This window comes from Rosa rugosa, chromosome 1 (genome assembly GCF_958449725.1).
Source record: "Rosa rugosa chromosome 1, drRosRugo1.1, whole genome shotgun sequence".
Lineage (NCBI taxonomy): Eukaryota > Viridiplantae > Streptophyta > Magnoliopsida > Rosales > Rosaceae > Rosa > Rosa rugosa.
Window position 1 is genome coordinate 67,043,768 of NC_084820.1, and position 22,358 is coordinate 67,066,125.

General features: G+C 36.6%; 3 protein-coding genes and 1 pseudogene across 5 annotated transcripts; 1 reads left to right on the plus strand and 3 right to left on the minus strand.

Annotated features, from left to right (window-relative positions):
* Positions 1-7,228: 7,228 nt before the first annotated feature.
* Positions 7,229-7,885, minus strand: LOC133745616 (uncharacterized). The gene has a single exon (XM_062173724.1). It carries the CDS (start codon positions 7,820-7,822, stop codon positions 7,454-7,456), a length of 369 nt encoding a protein of 122 aa, XP_062029708.1. The 5' UTR covers positions 7,823-7,885; the 3' UTR covers positions 7,229-7,453.
* Positions 7,886-14,607: 6,722 nt separating this feature from the next.
* Positions 14,608-16,824, plus strand: LOC133745626 (F-box protein At5g39250). Of its 3 annotated transcripts, none has more exons than XM_062173745.1 (2): positions 14,608-14,858; positions 15,735-16,824. In XM_062173745.1, exon 2 carries the CDS (start codon positions 15,738-15,740, stop codon positions 16,485-16,487), a length of 750 nt encoding a protein of 249 aa, XP_062029729.1. In that variant the 5' UTR covers positions 14,608-14,858; positions 15,735-15,737; the 3' UTR covers positions 16,488-16,824. The 3 variants fall into 3 exon arrangements, with proteins under 3 accessions (XP_062029729.1, XP_062029720.1, XP_062029726.1); XM_062173736.1 differs by having other exon boundaries at positions 14,613-14,858; positions 15,642-16,824; XM_062173742.1 differs by lacking the exon at positions 14,608-14,858 and adding an exon at positions 14,885-15,042 and having other exon boundaries at positions 15,642-16,824.
* Positions 16,825-17,235: 411 nt separating this feature from the next.
* On the minus strand, positions 17,236-18,463 carry LOC133745643 (expansin-A22-like). Its single transcript, XM_062173752.1, has 2 exons — positions 18,185-18,463; positions 17,236-18,008 (listed from the first exon to the last, which is right to left on the minus strand). The coding sequence occupies exons 1-2, from the start codon at positions 18,309-18,311 to the stop codon at positions 17,386-17,388; spliced, it is 750 nt and encodes a 249-aa protein (XP_062029736.1). The 5' UTR covers positions 18,312-18,463; the 3' UTR covers positions 17,236-17,385.
* A 958-nt stretch (positions 18,464-19,421) lies between these two features.
* Positions 19,422-20,712, minus strand: LOC133745653 (expansin-A25-like; annotated as a pseudogene).
* Between the last annotated feature and the right edge of the window lie 1,646 nt (positions 20,713-22,358).

The following is a 22,358-nucleotide window of genomic DNA, read 5'->3' on the forward strand; positions in this document are numbered from 1 at the left end:
TAGAACCCTGGAACAAAATCAATCTTCTCGATCTTGGCTTGTTTTTGCTTGCCAGAATAATTTCCCGCACAAACTTTTAAATGAGCATTCAGAAAGCAATGCACAAATTAAGATCCTAAATGTTGCCGAAAACTAACTAGCTCTTGATCTAGTGGTGTTTCTGATCTCAAATCCTATACATGCATTTTATCAAAAAGAAAAGAAAAGGAGAAGGGAGTGAGACTTTAATTATGAACAATTGGCATTAGAAATCTGCCTTCGAATCATTAACTAGACCATTACGATATTCCGTAGCATGACCTAAAGAAGGGAAGGGAAAAAAGAAGAAGATCGATCAGATTCACATAATGCTAATGCACAAGTTCGACACAGAAGTTGCATACACCTTATAATAGTTCCAAAATCAAAATCAAAGTAAAATCTGAAACGACGAACAAGTTCCAATGTTCGATCGTACAGAGTATGAAACAAATTGAACGTACTAGCTGGGGTTTTTGCTTTCCTTAATAAGTTGAAACGTACATAACAGAGATTATTAGGGTTTAAGAAGTGAGTGGATAGGTATACCTGCAGCCATAAGGTTGTAGATATGGAGTTTATCTCTAAAAGGAGAATTTTTGATCGCTATGTGTATGTTTCTAGCGGCTTTTGAGTCCTAATAATTTCATGGCTGCGAATATATATATATATATATATATATATATATATATATATATATATATATATATATATATATATATTTAGGAATAGATAATTTCATTACTTATCTATGGCCAGAACGCACGTACATCATATGCTGTCTTACACCAAATATAACCTAGATGGCACAAGCTGCCAAGCAAATGACAAGCAACCCTCATTGTAAACAAAATGAGCACAATTATTAAAACCTAGCCATATGAACACAAATCTACACTACCTAAATCCTTGCTAGAGCAACTCTAATCGCCTAAAGACCTCAATTGGTGTACAACTAGCAAAAGAATCCAAATGCTAGGTATTGAGATCGAGCAGAAAGCATAGAGCTTCCCTTTGACCTTATCTTTAGGGCTAACCTTCTCGATCCCAAAGCCAGGCCCATAGAGAGAGCTGGCCCAACAGAATAGTGGTGTGGTCCCCACAACGGCCCAAACTCTTACAAGCTCGACCTGTTGTGGACACCTAGATCTGGGTCGACCACTGTCCTTCTCCCTTCCCCTGTGCCATTTGCACCTAGCACCGCCACTTGAAGAAGCTCCAGCAGCCTTCCTGAAGATAGACCATCCAAGCCAGCGGCTCCGGCGCCGACTGCAGCATGACCACCATTGCTGGCCACCACGCCAACTCCGACATCAACAACATCAGTATTGGCCTTGATACCACCGCACTACACCGTCGGAATCAGTAGCTCGGTTCTACCATCGAAAACCCACCAACCCCTAGCCGCAGAAGGATACCGCTCGAGCCCGAACTCGGATCTCCTCTCCTAACCACAGAAATACCCCCACCATGGTCGCACTCTGTAGCAGAACCAACAGCTGAGCACTGCCACAAGGGCAACCCACCATTCCTCGAACCAAGGAAAGCTATGTGGAGGCAACAATAACCTTCCTGGAAGCAGCCCCAAGTAAGGCTGTAAATAGGCTCGATACAGCTCGTGTTCAACTCGTATTCGGCTCGATTTTAGCTCGTTCGGCTCGTGTTCGTAAGATAAATGAGCTAAGTATGTGCTCAATATTAGGCTCGACAAAAAAACGAGCAGAGCTTGAACAATGATATATTCGGCTCGTCTAGCTCATGAGTAGCTCGAGTTTGTTAAACCTCGACGTTTGTTAAAACTTGGCTCATGAAAATTTATAGTATAAATAAGGGCTAAATACGAGTTACTACCCTGTGGTTTAGGTCCATAATTAATTCAGTCCCTGGACTTCTAATTTCATCAAAAACACCCCTGCACTTTCAATTTTGATCTAATAGGTCCAATTCGTTAATATTCTGTTATGGGTTCAAATTATAGTTAGATTATTTGTTGAAAAACTATTTATTTAATAGATTTCTAATAGTGGATCTCACTCCTAAATTGACTATATAGGCCACCACATCATAAAACATAGGCCATATATGAATCACGTCAACAAGTTAAATGACTCAATTGTCGGAAGACTAATAAATTGGACCTATTAGATCAAAATTGAAAGTGCAGGGGTGTTCTTGATGAAATTAGAAGTTCAGGGACTGAATTGATTTTGGACCCAAACTACAGGGTAGTAATAAGTATTTAGCCCTATAAATAAAAATATAATTTTTCTGATCTCAAATCTTTAATTCTTTTTATTACATTCCTTTTCAATTAGAAGAGAATATGATATTTTAAGTAAAATATATTACAATAAAGTCAAAAGGGATTTGTGTGATGGTTAGACATCAAATTTTGGATTATTATTTTAAATTTTCTTTCTTTCTTTTTTAATTTTTAAATTTAAAGTCAAATGAACCCAGCTGAGCCTATTTAAGCTCGATCTTGTCCAATAAATCGAGCCGAGCCGAGCCTAGCTCGGGCTTAAGAAAAATATTCAAGCCAAGCCGAGCTTGAGCATGGAAAAAAAATTCAGCAAGCTTTAGCCTGGTTCGAGCTCGATAAAAAATAAATGAGCCAAACAAGATCACCCTGGTATTCGCTCCGGCTCGGCTCATTTACACCCCTAGCCCCAAGGAGGAGGCGCTAGGGTTTTGAGAGAAAAAAACTCTCGACTAGCTAGTATCTAAAAGAGTTATAAGGATGTCGAGGATCTGGCAGAGAGAGAGAGAGAGAGAGAGAGAGAGAGAGAGAGAGAGAGAGAGAGAGAGAGAGAGAGAGAGAGAGAGAGAGAGAGAGAGCAGTGAAAACTATACTAAACTCTACCTCACTTAATGCATATATCTATATTTTATCTGCAAAAATAAAATAATAATTAAATGCTTTATATATCAAAATAATAATTAAATATTTTTTTATAGGTTAAATTTTCTTCTCGTCTTCGATCATGATACAATCGATCTCTCTTCAAGATCATATGTGAACGTTAATGGCAAATGAAATAATTGTAGTTCACATGAAGAACTAGCAAGTAACCAAATTGGTTGAAACATATTGAAAGAGGTTATAAAATCATCAAATATATCTTGGATACATGAATACATCATCATCAATTACTTCGTTTGCAAAAAAATCGAATGAGCCATGGTTTTACCGATTTTAATATGTTATGACTATATAGATCATGAAGATATTGACATATATTGAATCTTATAAAATCTTAGAGGCATCAAGTTTTTCAACATTGCGAAGGTCATGAATTCGATTCTCACTGGCATATGTAAGGGTGAGGTGGGTTAATTTTTTTTTTTTTTTTTAATTTTCAACTTTAAGAACAATAAAGGTAAGAAAGTTAATTTATTCAGTTTTCTAGCGACATACCAACCTCATTGATGTGAGAAAGAAGAAAGATAATTAGTAATTACCATATTGAAATGTGCCAGAATTAATTAGCAATTAATTCCACAGTAAATTAAAATATTATAGTAAAAGAATATATTAAATAAAAATTTATGATACATAGCTGACTTAACCTTTTTTTTTTTTTTTTTTAGTTTTTCACTTTTTTTTTTTTTTTATGAGAAATTTTAAATACACATCCCTAAGTTAAAATATTGAAAACAAAAAATGACCTTGTTTTGGAAACTAATAAAGTAAGAAAAGTAAACTTCCCCCTAGCCACCAAGAATATATTGGGATTTGACTCCAATAAGCGTTGGCGGGATTCGAACCTGGGTATGGGGGTTCCACACCTGGAAGCTCTTACCAACTCGACCACATGTGGTGTGTGTTCTTCATCTTGTTTATTATTCTCATGTTTAAAGATTTGAAAGGAACAATAATAAATCTTTAAGGATTTCCTAATATTTAACACAAGTAATCAATATCATTTACAAAACGTCAACATATACTGATCATACTAAATAGTAGCCTTAATATAGTCAAATAATATAATATTTCATGATTTTTGAGATTAAGGGTATTTTAGGTACTTTGGGTTGTGTATTTAGTAAAATATTAGAATGGTAAAATATTTCTTTTTTTATTTAATGAGGAGGGGCATAGATGAAGGTTTGATAAAAAAATGAGACAAAAAACTATAAGAGATGTGCATAAAGTAATTGAGGGAAGAATCATAGAAAGATCGATATTATTAAAAAGGATCTAGATTGACCTATATTTATGAAAAGAAAGAAAGAAAAAAAAAACTATGTGTTTTGTCGGTGATATTATATTAGTTGGAAGGATTGGAACAAAAAAGGGACCGGAAACAATGAAACAAAATGGATTTTGAAAATACTTGAATTCTTTTAGATGAATAAATAATATATTTTGAATCGAGGTCAATGCTAAATTAACGAAGTACATACACTAAAACAAAAGTAATGAAGTATTTACATATGCCGGAACGTAAACTGTAGTAAACAAATGTGAAGAAGTGCTAGAGCTAGCGAGTCGAAGAAAAAAGCTTTCAAAAGAAACGGTACACTTGGGGCTTTATGCATGACGATGATCTTGTCCAGCACTTGGCATGATACAAACACATCGTTCTAGGATTCGCTCTTTGTTTGTGGAGTGAGGTTGACGAGACATGTTTTCGCGAAAGGCCGGCCGGTCGATTTCAGGTGAGGTGGTCTTCGTGTATGGGGTAGATCCTTAGGTATAGTCCGACAAGGCTGGTCAACTATGACCTATTAGTGTCGTTGAGGGATTGTAGAGTGAGATCTGATTGGAGTCCGGCAGTTCGTCATATCGGCCTTTGATCGGAGGCAGGAAACGGGAGATTGAGTGGTCCTCAGGGGCGGACCAGTGTGACGGTTTGAAGGGGTCCGGACCCCCCTTTGATTCCCGCTGATGCCATGTTTTGTAGCTAAAGAGCTACTAAAGAATGTACAATTAACATATGGAGTGTTTAATTCAATTGCCTGGACCCCCCTCTCAATTCTCAACCCAATTATATTACACTATTTTATCTTGACCCATATGAGATATATTAAACAAATAGCATAATAGCTAACTGTTGGTTACCTTCTTCATTATGTTGTGATTAATAATTTAATATATATTGATTTTTTCTTTTCGTTCGGTTACATGTATTTGATTTCTTTCTCTCTGTAAGCTAGGTTAATAAACAAAGTTAATGATTTGTGCATGGAGATATTGTTTTTAATACATATTTTCTCTATTTTCCAAATAATAATACTAATTTATCAAAAATAAAAAGTTAAAATTATCATGTCAAAATTTTTTATATTCAAGCCTCGACCCCCCCCCCCCCCCCAAAGGTTACAGATCCTAGTTCCGCCCTTGGTGGTCCTCGTGTACCACTGAAGGCTTGGTGGTATTGTGCTGCTATCCTTGGACTTGGCGAGGTTCGTCATGGCTCTTTTTGGAGTGGTCATCACTCATCCCCAAGAATGAAGTTGTAGTGGCAACATCGGCAACAACTTCGTTGGTGGTGGTTGCCTGGCTTGGAGGTTGGTTTTTGGGTCTTATTTCAAGATTGGCCTGTTTGGGCAATGTCTCAAGCTTAATTGTCTCAAGCTTAATTGTCACCCTCAGTTATTACTTAGAAATTTAGAATGATTTGGCCCAAAAGTTGGACCTACTTCAGTATTTTGGATCGATTCATGATCGTCAAGTTCTAGCTTAATTATATAAATTCAGGTTATGATTCTAACGATTCATATATAAGAAGTTTACTTAATTATGAGTTTCTTAAAAAAGAAAATTCAAAATAAATTTATAATGAGTGACATCTGGTTGATTAGAATTTTAACTTTTCTTGTTCCCAACCTTAATTAAGGGCATGCATGCCTCTAACCATCATGCTATTCATTCATATTGCAATCAAGTTCTACTAAAAAAACAAAACAAAACAAAACAAATATAGAGAGAGCAATTATTGACCCATGGTCTTTTTATTTCTACATAAACCTTTTTTCTTTTAGTCGTTAAAACTTAAAAAGCATAGGGCCCTAGGATTTATTAATAGCAAGCTCTGAACTCCACGTTACAAAATTTATTGAACGGCAACCGTAATCAAGTTCACCAATATCATGAGGCCATGACAGAAGTTCCCCATATTTACCTCATCTGGGAAAACTAGCACAGCTTGGCTGAGCTTGCTCGGTTGCTTTTGCACATGGCTTCTCTTTTATAGGCACTCCCTTAATTATAATCTACCCCAACACACCACAAAGACGTTAAGAAATGGGCATAGCAGGAGCCAGGAGACATCCAAAGTGGCCAAGACCCCTCATATTTTGGCTTTTGCACATGGGATACTCGCCCTCCTCATAAACATTGTCACTGATAGAGAGGACTGGTGAGGGACACGAAGGGTAGTGCTGTCAATTTCATCCAGATATTATGTGAAATTTCTAGCTATCGGGTTCAGAATTAATTCAGATTTTTCAGACTATTACACCCCGTCCCATTCCTCTCTTTAATAAGCTTTTCCAGTACTACTACTACTACCGCATGCAATATTATTGCAATGACTGTCACCACCACCAGACCCCCATGCTCTTTCTTTGCACAGTTGTACTGACTTGCTCTGATGGCTATGCTGTGAAAATATCCCATGCCTCACTCATGCAGGGCTTAATTAGTTTCAACTTTCAAGTATTTCCTCTGTGTGTGTAACTGTATACATAAATATATCTATATATATATATATATATATATATATTTACAAATATTTCTGACTGCAAAGGTATATGTGTGCAGTGCCTGAGAGACATGTATGGAGAGGGCCAGAGAGTATGTCTAGTTCTCTTGGGACTTGGGTAGCAAAAATACCTACCTTTTCAGTTTGTGTATGATTCTTAATTAATTGATTAGACACCAAAAGACCCAAGAAAGTATAATTGATCGATTATAATTAACCACTTTCAGGTCAAACTAAGTCTCATTTTTCAATGATATTCATTCAAACTGAAGAACTCTGGAAAAAAAAAACTCATACATACATTTTCTTGTTTGATTGAGAGTCAATCTGAATCGTACATTCGAAGTGCATATCGATTTGCATATGCATAAAAAGTATTCGGAATTGTGAGACATATGGTGGAAATTGAATGATCCTAATTCTTGACATTCATATATATAGTATATACACACCAAATCAAGCAAAAGAGAGAGTAGCGAATTTTGCTATCAATTACCAAACGAAAATTCTTGTGACGAAAAGATCATTTGAAACTTAATTTTTGTGAGTAGGTTGAGCCTCGTGTGGTAGAAGATCTTCAACCAAACAAAGCAAGCAAAATCTAAACTTCCAAATTAAATTAAAGCAGAACCAAAAAAAAACTAAAACCCAATTAAATACCCTCTCTTTTTTTTCTTTTTCTTTTTTCCATTGACAAAATTACTTAAAGATGCCAAATAACTAAACTATAATACAGCAGCATTAGTATTATCTTCTTTCTCAATACTACTAGATCCATAAACCTCAATGAGTTTCTGCAAAATCACCACCTGGGTTCGCAACAGAACGATATAATCCGCTGTGTCTTGGAACAACTTGTCCGCCTGCACCGCACTAGCACTACTACTCTTCCCGTTTGGAATGAGGTTTTTCAGGGTTTCCAATTTGGCTGAGACCACCTTGGAACACTTCAACGCTTTGCGTCCTCCTCCTTCTCCACCATTGTTAAAGCTTCTTCGAGCTCTAGGGCTATAGCCACGCGTCGGCCTGAGACTTCTTCTTCTTCTTCTTCTTCCTGCGAGAGTTGCCTTGAGGTTTCCAGGAGTTGAGCTCATTCTGTAATTTCTGTGTGTGTGAATGAGAGAAGGAGAAAGAGAGAGAGAGAGAGAATGTGATGAAGAGGAGGCGTTAGTTTCAGAGTTTAAGTAATGGCGAGTTTCTAAACTGACACTAGGGTTGTTGGTTACTACGTAAATGCCATTGTTGGCTTTTCCTCCGTCGTTTTCTTCCAAGTATAATTCCTTTTCTTTGTTTCTGTCACCATAAAATTACAGGCTCTGTTTTGGCGTTTGGGTTTGGTAAGAGAAGTATGTGCGTAAAAATTAAGTGAAAAATATCTTGAAGACGTAACAGGTTGGTGGAGAAAAATGTCAGATAATTGCATGCGAGGTGGATGAGGGCTAAAGGTGTAATTTCACAAAGAACTCGCATCTGAAAATTAAAAGAAGGAAAGCGGGGGAATAGAGCACAACTTGCGAGCCACAACGCAGAAAGCCTGTTACATCTGTAACGGCACATGTGAGGTCCCCGGGAACGTTATGTGCATCATTTACCAAATTACCCTCAGAGTTTTCTTACCTAATTATGTGTGTGTTGAGCTGATCAAGATTAAAACTAACATGCATCTATCTTATATCAAAAGGTTGATAAGTTTTCATCAAATAAAAGTAAAAATTAGATGAAAGGTTGATACGATCCTCCTGCAATGGTTGATTCTTAAACTCAACATCATGGTCATTATTCAAATCCACTATGTAGATTTTACGATTATATTACTCTTCTATATATCATACTTACTAATTATTTTCTAATTCTGATGATTTAGTTATGGTTCACATATTATATTTTCCCTTTGCCTTTTTTTATCATGATATGTAGTTAGGAAGATTATGATGAGTCACAGTTTAAAGAAAACATGGTTTGAAATCGTTTGACACCCTACATACACGTCAACAACGCTACAGTTAAACATTGACAACGAAATATTTTAAATACTTGAAATGTTTTGGAATTAAAACAACCGTCGAAACAATTTTGAATTATGACTCAATTCTTACTTGAGCAACCTACTTTAATAAGGGTCTCAAATCACCCTTCCCTTTTATAACACTACCATATTACAAATAACTGAATAAGTAATATGTGATGTGCAAATTAAGAAGGATAAAAGTTAAAAGACAGACATAAAGAATGCTTTAGGATAATCCACAACTCCCACAAGGTATAGCAAGACACATGAAGCTTCTCTTCTCTAGTTCTTTTGTATTTTGTCTTGGCCGTTCAGATTTAAGGGAATTGCTAACTAGCAGCCCAAATATACAAATTAAGACAAAGCTTATCTTTTTTATGAATCCATGTAAAGAACTAATTTGCTGTTTAGATATTGAGTAACACAAGGGGCTATAAAGACATTTGGGCATGTGAATAAAGGTTGGAGTGTGAGCTAGATAGATAGTTGTTTTGGGAGTGGCTTCCCTAAAGGATGCATGTGAAGGTGATATGGGCCATCTAGCAAATTGCTCCAAAATCTGAATCTCTGAAGGTTTAGAGGTGAAGAGTTTGAGAGGTTTGAGAGAGAATTGAATGAAAAGGAAGCACATGCAGATGAGGGAAGAGGGGGGTAGGGCATGTGACAAATTGAGAGACAGTGAGGCAGCATGAAATGTACAGCATGTTTTGCACATTCCCTACATGGAACTGATCATATGGCAGCACCTTTTCTCCTCCTTCCCTCTCCCTTCCAAATTATACTTATTATTATTCTACCTTTAGTCAATTAGTCATGCATATACTTTTTCAATCCATTCTATCTCAATTAATTCATATATATAATTGTCTCAATAATATAGAATTTTGTGCTATTCAGTAATGAAAGTCTTATATAGTTATATATGTGTAATTTTTTTAATGACAATAGAATTGAGGGTTCTTAGCTTTTTAATAATAGTATAATTCATTAAATCCTAACCTCGAACAAAAATAAACTGTCGATCTTGAAAACTCATCACTCATCGATATTTTATTTAATTAAATAAAAAAATACATAGAATTAGTTCTCATAAAAGTAAATCAAACATGTACAATGAGTGACAAGTCCACCACTCGTAACAATAAATGCAAACGTCAAGACGAATCATAGTAAGTAAACACTCCGAGTAGAGCACCGGCCATATATATAATTTATGAACATAATAAAATAGAACCAAAATTAATTTAGTTACTATAAATCAAAGCTAAGTTAGTATGAGTGTTAGAACTTGGTTTTTGTCTAACAATAAATTTAAGAAATAGATTATAATATCTGAAAGTGAAAGACACAAGCAATATATTAATCCGAATATTTAAGAAACACCGAATAAGAGTGAGATCGAGTAAGAAGTTACCAAGTGATAATGTTGCCACTATGAAATTTATGATGCAGGTGGAGTTGTAGAATTTGGCTTTTCTGCATATTGTTTTTGATTAACAAAATCATTTTTTCTTAATATGAGAATAATTGAGATTTTGATTATTTTTACACGTCACATTTGTACATTTGCTTGATCAATCTGGCATGTGTGACACATGTGTGTAAGCACTGTACTGCACATGACTTCATTCCTATTTATTATAAACTAATTATTAAAATCAATTAGAAGCATAGTAACAGGCAAAAAAAAAAAAAGAAAAAAAAAAAAGAAAAAAAGAAAGAAAGGCTATTTCACTTGATTATTCTGAAGTCTAAACAGAAGAAGATCTTGTCTTCTCTTAGGTGGACTTTTGTTTAACTATAGTACTGCCGCAAACAATTTATAACTTTATCCATTTAATGTGTGACAATTCCACAATACATATGCTTAGCTAGAAGTTCAAAACACATTATGATCCGTTATACAATTCATCCCTTGTGGGAAAATCAAACATGTTTTCTCTTTGTTTAAATATACTTATATATATATATATATGATGATCGGATGTAACAGAAAAATCTCTTATACCGTTGAATACTCTATAAAATGTAACAAGAATTATTGAATTAGTAGCTAGTTGATCGAAGACCAACTCAACCGTAATCCGATAAAATTTAACGTGATTGTAATTAAACACGATAGAAAAACTAGTGATAATGACGAGTCATGAATTATATGAATCAATTATATAGAATCCTCAAATACTTGGTCTTAAGGAATGAACGGACATGATGATGAAAAATTGAAAGGGCATTGTATTTTGTTGCGCGAGAGATGTGATGCAACATCTTTTTATTTTATTTTTTGGTACAATGCAACATTTTTTATAGGGTTCATATTATTCGCCGGCACTTTTTGAACCGAGAGAGAGAGAGAGAGACTGAGAGAGAGTTGCAGGGAGGAGGTGAGGAAGAGAGTGAATGAGTGATGCGTGCATGTGTGGGAGGTTTTCACTTTATTCCTTTTGTTTAATTGTCGGCGGAAGCTGCCATAAACGAACATGGATCGCTCGCCCCTTTTGGTTGCAAGCCCATGACCCACTTGTTTTGTCCAATCTCAACCGATTCAGTTCAATTCCTTTTCGTTTTCTTCCTTCCTTTTTTGAGTTTTTCCACTTATATAGATGTTATGGTTGAACTCAAATTTAATCTTGTCGGCTCCTCTCCTAATCCATAATGTAGAAAGGACTTCAACTTAGTTAGTAGTTTGTGATCCTAGTTGTAGCTCTTTTCTTTTGGTTTAGAGTTTTAGACCTAAGTTCAAATCAATGTTCCCCTTAACTCCAATGGCTCGTGCATGCCATTAGTACGTATTTAGAAAATTCATTTAAATTTTATAAAAAAATACACGTGAACAACGCGTAGCCTTAACTCACTATTTTATGAGTAAGATTGGTAATACAAAGTCATTTAGATTCCTTTCTTCGATGAAAAATTTAGGCTAAAATTTATGTTAGTGTTACTGTTACTGAGTCACATGATTGGACTAGTGCATGAAATTTAGTGCAACACTAATTCATTTAAGTGGAGTCTTACCTCACGTACAACAACGTTTATGAGTAGAATTATGCACCAATTATGAGATTAAAAAACCATTAGAAAAAGTGAGAAAAGTATAATTAGTTAAACAAAAAAAAAATTGCTTGAACTCGATTTAGTAACCCGCCATTTATATACAAAGTTATATTGTAATTAAATTGTTAAAATGGTGGTTCTAGTTGGACCTCCAAATTTGATATTTGGACCAATATTTTTTTCAATTATTAGTAGACTTTGTCAAGTGATATAAAAAGACAAACTTTAAGTCAGTTTCAAAAAACCTGACCTAGCCGTCTCTCTGCTAGGGTTTGAGAACCTCTCCTTTGCAGCGGAGGCTTCTCTGATTTCCTCTATTGCTCGCCAATAGAGGCCATGGACATTCTATGGTTGCTTCTTCTCTCCTTCGTTGCGTTGGGTGACGATGTTCCTGTGGTAGTTTCGAGTTTTAGTGGTGATGGTTGTGTTGGACTTGATGATTTTGCCTGGCGGGTGGATCGGATGCGGATTTGGTTTCCATGGAGGTCCATGTACGGGGTGTTGTCAAGGCCGAGCGACGGCGGTGTGGGTTGGGTTTTTCGATCCGATCTCATTGCAAGTTCGCTGGCGAAGGATGGTAGATGTGAAGCAAATTGCTCGACGGGGTCTGCGGCTCTTGACGGTGGTGCAACGGTTGGAGTTCCTGGTTGTTTTGGTTGGTCCTGGAATCCTATGTTCTGCTCGGGTTGTAGGCCTTCGGTGGCAGGGGTGATTGTGGATGGTTCTAGCTCGTCGGAGGAGCCGGTCTCCTAGCGCAGGCACGGTGATAGTAGATGAAGTTGTTCATGTTGCGGAGGCTGGACGGAGGACGCTGCTGGGCTCCCATCTATGGGTTGGGTTGGCCTTCTGGTATTTTGGGCTGGCTTAGGGCCTGCTGGTCCAGGGAGAGAGTGGAATGGCAGGGCCTTTTGGGCCTTAAACTGGGCTCGTGACACTTTTCGTGTGATTTAAGATTCGGTGGAGAAGGCACGCAAGAACTCTGAGACACTTATAGAGGAATTGCGTGCAAATGATGGTTTTGTGGGGGATGCAAGTGCTGCATCCTCGGATTGCAATGTTTAATTTCCCCATGGGTCGCAAGGTCTAGTCGCTCGGTTGTTACCTTTTATTTTATTTTCTTCTGAGTGTCTAGGTCTTGTTAGAATAAATGTGCTTATTTGTCCTTAAAAGGTGGGTGTACCCGGGAGTGCGAGGCTCTGTCTTAGTATAGGTTCTTTGTATGTCCTAAAGGACGGCTCTTTCTGTCGGCCCCTATGGGGTGTGTCGTTTCTGGTACTGCTTGCTGAATTATAAATCTGACTGACCTCCTTTGATTAAAAAAAAAAAAGTGATATAAAAAGACAAATAATATTTTCTACAACCATCCATATTGCAAAAAAAAAAAAAAAAAAAAAAAAAACTATGATCCGGATTACAAGAAAAATCTTTATAATTGTCTATTTGTTCGGCCCCTCGAAGAATCACTTTCTAGTTCCGTCATTGAAAGTATACAAAAAATGCAGGCAGCTCCCTCATAAAATTTTTCGTGGTTGAATTGATAGGTGAAAATATAGATTTAATTGTTCAAAGGTGTTTTAGTAAAATTAAGGAGGTGTACTTAGCTTTTTAAGTATTTAAAAAAGTGAATTTGAGGTTTAATATCAAATTTAGAGGTCCAACTAGAACCACTCTTGTTAAAACTAGCAATTAGCAATATGACTCATTTCAGTAAAGTCACACTAAACATGCCTATGAAGTGAGTATGAACCTTAAGTTGACAATCACCTCCACTCTCATTGGTGGTGTAAGTAAATTGGGCTATGACCATTCAATACATGATTTCCCATGGTCACAAGGAAAACAAAAGATGCAGTGGATTGGGAGAATAATTCTCCTGGCTTCTCGGTGGCTCAAGGAAACAAAGAGAACGATTGCAGAATCGGATCATGGAGAAAAGATCAAGGAGAATCGCCTCACTGATCTTGAGTTAAATATGGTATTCATTTCATATCATTTTGCATGATTTTAAATTGATATGCATATCGGTTAGATTGATTCAATATTCTCATCTGCATTAAAGAGTTTTCAACATGCATATCAATTTGAAATATTGACTGACTTTGGTTAGGAAAGATTCGATTGCATATTCAAAACAGTTTTAAAAACTTTTCCATGTTTATCTTGTTTTTGGTGAAAAGAAAAGATTTGATTGAGGGGGAGTTTTACTCCTCTATAAAAGGTTTGAAACTGCATCTTAGTATAGAGAGTTTTCGTGATCAAAAGTGTTTTTATTGTGTTGCATATGTTCACACAAATCATCTTCTAAAACTCTCTTTACATGTTTCATTTCATTACATACTCTATCACCAGCATACTTCATTGTCAAGATCAGTGAGATGTTGAGATCAAGGAAGACTAGAAGATAGGCTCATATTGATAGTGTGGTGATTAAGTAAGAAGTTAGATCAGTTATAAAACAAGTTAATTAGCATTTGTTGCTAAGTGAAAGTGATTGTTGAGAACAACACTACTTGTATATTGTAAACTCATTTGATTTATAGTGGATTGATTTTCTCGTGTTGGCTACGTTAAAAGCCACGCAGTGAAGTTTCCTCAGTGGAGAGGTTTACACTGCGTTAGCAAATTGTTGTGTTGTCTTTGTGGTGCATATTTGATACTCAAAACAGCTTTCTAAACTTGGTTGTTCTATCTGGTAATTACAGGTGGGTAGCAAACAAAATAGAGCCATGCGCCCAATTTTTGTTGAACCCTTTGACACCAAACTCTACGCTTTCATTTCTAATAGTAGAGATACACGTCTATATGTTGAACCGACCTACAAGACCAATCGCATGCCAAAGCCCAAGCCCACCAATTACCAGAGGATCCGGTGTGCGTCACTGTATCTAGCAAGCTGTGAAGTAGTGTGAACTAGAAAAGAAGAAGAAGAAGAAGAAGAAGAAAAATTGCATAGCACATAAGTAAATTGCTGACTTTTCTCTCCCTTCCGACTCTGCCCAAATCTCTCTCTCACGATTCAACTACCCCACCAAATTCTAGGGTTTTTACCCATTCCGCCAACAATTCAGGTACCAAAGAATTAATCTTGCAAACTTTTCAATTTCAATTTCCAGATCACTGCTCTTATTCCTCAATTTTTCTGCTTTATCTTGTTCGCTGTGATCTTTGTTTGATTGCTCTTTTTGGCTTCTGCCCATTTCAATTTGGGGGGGTTTTGGATTTCTCTCTTATTCGTCTTGAACAGATTTGCTGGTAATAATAATCGGGTTATGTTTGATGTAGCTCTCTTTGTTTTTGTTGGTATTTAAAATGAGCTATGTTTTGCGGTTGTGATGATAGTGTTGAATATTGCCCGAGTGTTTAGGCTGCAATTCCTTTCATGGTCATTACTTTTATTCTGCTTACCTGTATGGTTCAGTAAGAAATTTTCGATTTTGGTTATGTACCAATTCAACATCTGGCTGTGTTTGCATGTTCCTGTTGTTGTATGAGAGTATCACATATAACTCTTGTTTGAAATCGTGCGATGTACTTCTTGAGTTGACTACAAGGTTTCTCTTTAGGGCCACCTGATTTATGGAACTGTTTTGGGTATTTTGAATGTAGTTAAGCCATGAGTTTTGAAGGAAAATGCTTTGTTGGGTTGCACGGCTTCATGTCCAATGTCAGTGTCTAGGGTGTTGGATGTTCGTGTTGTTAGATAAAAACTACATTTGAACTGATTTTGAATTGTATGATTAAAAGCGCATCTGCCCTTTCCTCACTCTAGAGCATGTTTATGTCAGGTTTTGCTAGAAGTTTGGTGTGTATGATTTTCTCGTTTTTGAAATCTGTTCTTTTTATTCTCTCAGGGTTCTTTTATCAGTGTGCTGCTTTAGTCCCTCCAATGAAGTAAACTGTTGCCGGGGCGGATCATTTATTTATCAGTATTTGTTTGTGAGCAGAAAATGACAAGTGATGAGGTTCTGAAGGCTGTTTTTCCGTATCTGGAGGGTGTGGATCTTGCATCATGTATGGGAGTGTGTAAGCAGTGGAGAAACATAGCCCGAGATGATTTCTTTTGGAAATGCTTGTGTGCTAAGAGATGGCCTTCTATCTGCAAGCAACCTAACCCCCCAACTGTAACTTACTACAAGCTCTATCAAACCTTTAATAAGCGCAAGCAACATCGAACTCTTCTTCCCCCAAGACTGTCCTTTGATGACTTGGAGTTTTTCATTGATATCTGCACTGAAGATGGATTTATCTTTTCAGAAGTGGTTCCAGGACCTATCCTACAGAACGGTATTAAAATCCCTCCACCAGGAGCATGTGACATGCTTAAGTTTCACCTGGAGGGTCCAGAGTACAGGATGAAACTCCCTGTTGACCCAAGATTTACTGTTCCTCTGAGCCAGACGGTGAGTGTTTCAGTCCTTGTGGGGCGCAAGGATTCAAATAGGGTTGCTTGTATCATCAATAAATCTATGTTTGATTACATTGATCGAACAGCATACCGAGCTATGGCAAATGACTACCTTGACTTCTCTCCTGTCTACCCCTTTGTTTCGGGTATCCGGGCATGGATCTCGTTGCTTTTCATGGAAGAAGGAAATGAAGGTGCTATTGATGTTTTTGGGATTGAAATGGATTTCTGTGATGCAGCCAACTCCAAGGAAGAGGTTTTGTGGCTTTTAGATATGCTTGATTGGAAGTGAAGGCTTGACTTGTAAGTCCATGCAAACATCAAAAGAGCCCGATGTATATTTGGATGTAACAATGATGATTTGCTCTTCTTTGTGCCGTCAAATGCTCTGAGGCTGCCTATGGAGAACAGTGCAACTCTCTCATTTCTGGTTCAAATACTTTTCTTACTATGTTTTTGTGTTCTTTCATGCTCAACTGTACATGCTTTATTTATTCATTGCTTCGAATAATTATGAACCTTTTGAATTGTATGGAATTGTACTCGTTCGGTGTTGATTCACCTGAAATGGGAAAATCTGTGAATTTGTCTTATGAACAAAGAGCGGAGCATTAAGTTTTGAACTGCAATCTCGCATGCCATTTAGGTGCCTCTTTATTTGCTAAACAGGTGTAGTAATATGAAGTTTCTTTTGAATAATAGCAGTAACCATGGGTAGCCGACTTCCTTGCCTGCACTGCTATCTTGCTTTGTTACTCGAACACTGGATATATGAAGGCATGCTTGTATTTGAGGTACCACTGTACCAAAGCATTATTGTTTTTCTTTTGTACCCAGATTACTCAGTCAGAACTGTTGTACTGTCTTCATACCCTGTGAAAGACTGAAAGATGCTATCTGGGTACAGAAGATGGTTCTTTTGAGGAATTATACAAGAAGCATTCTTGCGTTGCACATGTTCTTTAACATCAAATTCTGGAAACCTTGCTAGAATCGATTCTAGTAGTATTTACGCATTCCTGTAGATTAAGTGCTCGGAAGTGATCAATTATTTTCCTCTTCAACAAAACATGAATCATGAATGAATAACAACATTATTACTGACAATCCGAATTACATGAAGCTTGTAGCTAACTTATTGTTGCAAGAAGGTACAAATCAGATAACTAAGACAAGAATTCGCAAACATTTCAGCCTATAAAATTGCCGTGTCCCTCGTAGGTTTGACCGAATTGCCAATTCGCTGGTGCAACATTATCTAACCAAAGCACTTCCCCATCTCCAGCAGTGACCCGGAATGATAAGCTTTGCCCTATTAATTTGACTCCGGTCTGCCAAACTTGGCCCCAATTGCGCGTCATTGAAATCCAACCGGAGTTGGACCCCTTAATTGCGACGTGGTTAACAAGACCAGCACCAGCAACATTATAAACCACAACAGAAGTCCAGTAGGGGTTTCCCTTAACCTCAAACTTAATCCCTCCATTTCTGTCACATGGGGTTCGGCGATATATAACTGGAATGATACCGGCTTTGAATTCTGCAAGTTTTGTGAACATAGCCATGGACAAGTCAAAGTGTTTGCGAGGTGGGTTGCACCAATGATCAGGAGCTGGAACCCAATTCGGTGGACAGAAATTTGTTGCAGTGACTTTGATAACTGCGTTAGGTTTGCACCACTGTGGATCGTTGACACACATGATCTCAAAACAAGCACCACAAGAATGTCCATCGTTAAATAGTTGCGTGCTTAGAGCTGCCGTCTCCAAACCATAACCTTGTTGGAAGAGATTACCATATCCACAAGCCCCCTCTGTTAAAGAAAATAATGGAACAAAAATCACAAAGTTAGATGTGAATATATCTAATCGACAACAAAAAGGCGATTGCAATCAACAAGTTAAAATTGTTATGTGGCGGCTGAGCATATCATTCTTGATGTAATATGTATGTCGATTTATTCGCTGTTATGAGAAATTCTTCACTTACGCATAGTTTCTCCTCCCTGCATGTCGCCGTAAAAGGTTGCGCTTGCATGTTGCCAATCACGGCCCATGGCCTGAACAGAAAGAGTGATGAACAGTACCAATCTAAACAAGCTCTGAAATTTGGACATGGCTGATATCTTTGATAATGAGTATTGCAGGCTAATGCAACCTGAATATGATGTTAATATATAGGTCTAAAATGAGATTATAACAAAGGAAAGAAAATGTGAGAATTGTTAATAGAGTGAAAAGAGGAAGAGACAGTGAGAAACATGATGTAAATTAGGTAGCTTCCATAATCGTATTGTTGCCTGAAACGTATGATAATTTTTGGTAATATTCCTAAAAAGTTTGAAATTTTAAGCACTAAAATCTTAGCGAAAATCGTGCTTTCTTGGAATGAAATTATGATTTTCCAAAAATTAAGGCTCTGGATAGCATTTGTTTATTTTATTTTTTTGTTTTGTTTTGAAAGGGGTTTGGAACCCAGCCTAGCTGGGAGGCTCATCCGGTACAATGCATGTTTATAAATATTCCTTAACTGAAAATTCTATATGCTAACAAAAACGAATGGACATGCAATATATAGAAAAGTAGTAAAATTCTGGTGAATCGATCTATTTCAATGAATAGCTATTTACTCGTTTTCTAGAGGAAAGCTTGAAAAGAAAAACCAAAGAGATTTATTTGTACTGTATGGACTGAATTGCATCATTGGATTGTTCATACGACATCAATTGTACTATACAATGCTTAATACGACAGTGTACGTTCTATACTAGAACGTTTCAATAGGTCAATAATGACGCTGTTTAGGCGATTATATTTCAGATGATTTCGTTTAGGCGTTTAGTGAGTAGACTTTATGAAGAATCTAAAAGACAAAGGTAATCATCATTATATAGGGTAAGTTCATCTCAATAAAACAGGGTTTAGGAATTAAGTTCGATCATCTCGATAAAACATTGATAATGTCCAAGTGTTCGCTTGACTTTGACACTAGAAAGATCGAGTTATAGATGATTTGAAACAAATCTAATAATTGTTCCCAAAAAAAAAAAAAGCTAATAATTCAGTAGCAAAATCTGTTATCAATAATCAGTATCAGTAATCTTGGAAGCAAAACATTCCTTATTGTTTAGCAATATAATTGCGCTCTCGAATTCGCAACATACAAATAAATAAATAAATAATAGAAAATCAAATAATAGGTCTCTTATGTACGTCTAGAAATTGCCTTACCCTTCATAGGTGTGACCAAATTGCCAATTTCCTGGTGTAACATTATCAAGCACAACCATCTTCTGATCACTAGTACGTAGTGACTTGGAATGATAGGCTTTGCCCTACTAAGTTGGCCGAGGTCTGCCAAACTTGTCCCCAATTGCAGTCATTGGAACCCAATCGACGGAGTTAGAACCCTTAATTGCAAGGGCCGAAACATCACCTGCACCGCCGACATTGAAAGGAGTTGCAGTAATCCAATTGGGATTTCCCTTGATCTCAAACTTAATCCCACCACTTTTAACACAAGGGACTCTGCGAAACTTAACCGGAATTATACCAGCTTTGTATGGAGCAAGTTTTGTGAACATAGGCATGGACAAGTCAAAATGTTTTCTTGGCGGGGGGGGGGGGGGGGGGGGGGGTTGCACCACGGATTAAACTTTGGATCGTAATTTGGCGGACAGAAATTTGTTGCAGTGATTTTGATAGTGCCAGCAGTAGGCATGCACCATTCTGGATCATCAACACACATGATCTAGATAAAGCAGATTTGGGTAAAGTGTTTTCCACACCTTTCTCATTGATGTATTTCAATCTTATATACATGATTGCTGATCAGTTTAGTTCCTGGAGATCAGCCATTACAATGAATACAATTAAAGGATTGCTGATCAGTTTAGATCCTAGAGATTTGCAGTTTACACCTTAACGTCCTAAGATCAAGCAATGTACAATCAAGACAATCAGATATCAAGCAATGTACAATCAATGCAGAAAGAGAAATCAAGGTAAATTAGTTTCATTGCTTATCGATCACTCGAAACATGCTCCACAAGTTGATTCATTTTTATACAGTTGTGTGCTTAGAGCTGCTGTCTCCAAGCCGTGCCTTGTTTGAAGATATCGGTCCGATCACCATATCCACAAGCCCCCTCTGTTAAAACGATCAAAGAAAGTGGTTAGATATTTGATGTCCTAATTGTAGCTAATCGAAAACAAGAGGTCGCAAAAGTATAGTGAACGTGTATTTTGTTAATCGTAAAACAACTATGGCAACAAAGATCGCAAGATGATGTATAAACTGAGAGTAAGAATAACATCTTCAACCAAAACTATATGGAGTCTACAAAGTGTTTACTTACTCAAGGTTTCTCTTCCACTCATGTCTCCATAAAACGTTGCATGTCCATCCTCCCAAGCAACGCCATCTTTTTCACCAACAGGGAGGTTCTCGGCAATGGCATGCAAAATAGTGCTGACGAACAACACTGCAAACGTGAATAAGTTCTGAAACTTAGCCATGCATGGTGACTGTGATAGAAACTGGAATGCTAGGGCAAGTTTGTACAAACCTTATAGTAATCGAGTCAATTAATTTAAAATTGAGAGGGATTTATAGATCGAGGGAAAGAAATCTTATCTATATAATCTCCTTGATCAGTTGGGTGAAGGTATCCGGCCTATTGAATTGATCACAGAGATTATTGGTTTGGAAGTGGTGAAGAATTCCTCAATTCTTGCTTGGAGTAAATTACAAAAACCTTCGTTCTTCTTCTTTTTTTGAAATTGAATTTTTATACTAGATCGAGTAGATTGGTTTGGAAGTGGAGAAGAATCCTTCAATTCTTGCTGGAGTAAATTACAAAATCTTTTTTTTTTTTTTTTTTCTTTGACAGTGGATTTCATTAAACTAGCTAGCGATTTCATCGCTCAAGAGTCAAGAGGGCATTCCCTTATAAATACGGGGAGCATACAAAACCAAGACTCACAACAGCCTGGACTAAAGTATGAGCTACAGTACTATTTGCTGTACTGTTAACATGAGTAACAATGAACTGAGGGTAGCACCCTAACATATACCTAACCTCCTCCAACAAGGCACCCAATTCACTGACAAAAACCTTTGCTGGATTACTTACAAAGATCTTCCAATTAATTAATATTGAATAGAATTTATTGATTTTGATGCGTAAAAGCACACCTAAGAAATTATTGGTGAAATGTTGGATTTTTTATTTTCTCTGTAATATATACCAAATCTGTTCAAATCCATTAACATTCACTTTTAATCGATCTTAATAGATTTTTTGAAAGTCTTGATTGAGTGCAACTAGATTTATAGTAAATTGTCTAAAATTTACATTCAATACCTCTAAGAGCATATTTAGCAGACTCTCTATTTTGGCTCCTAAGCTATTTTGGAGAGCATGTTTAGCTTTTTATCTATAGACTCCTAAGTGGCTCTCTATTATAACTTTTAGCTATCTCGCTCCTAAATATAGAGAGCGAGATGAGGCTCTCTATAATTTAAAACATTCCCTTTAAACTATTTTATATAATTTATAAATACATTTAAACTATTTATTATTCATTTAAAAAATAATATAAATTCAAAACTAGCCAGAATAAAGAGCACTGATGCAAACGTATTTCTAAAGTGGCTAGCTAAAATGACTTTTTAGCTACTTTGGCTAAAATTTAAATAAAAAATTGCTAGCATTGCTAAAGATGCTCTAAGACTCTAAACGACTAAACTTATAAACTTCAAATCAATCTTCTAGAATCCCATTACATGAAAAGATATAACCTTTTCCCAAATTTGCGAGAAATGAAATGTGACATGAGGTCTTATGCTGACAACTTATCAAGTCAACTCAGACCAATAAATTGGAAAATTGTTAACGTAGTATTGACGATGAAACTAGGCCTTGGGCTGTTTGCTATACCTTTAGGGCTAAGACTATAAACAAAGAGCCGAGAATTCAGAATGTCATAGTTTATTCTAGGTTCTATGCATCAAAGCCATTATGTATTTATATGCATATTAGGAGAGGCAAGATAGATATGGCTAACATCTTTCTTTGTTTTTGGATTATATATATTAAGTCCTAATTAACCTCTTTAGCTTTCTTTACTATATAAGCTAAAATTTCAAACTCTATCTGTTC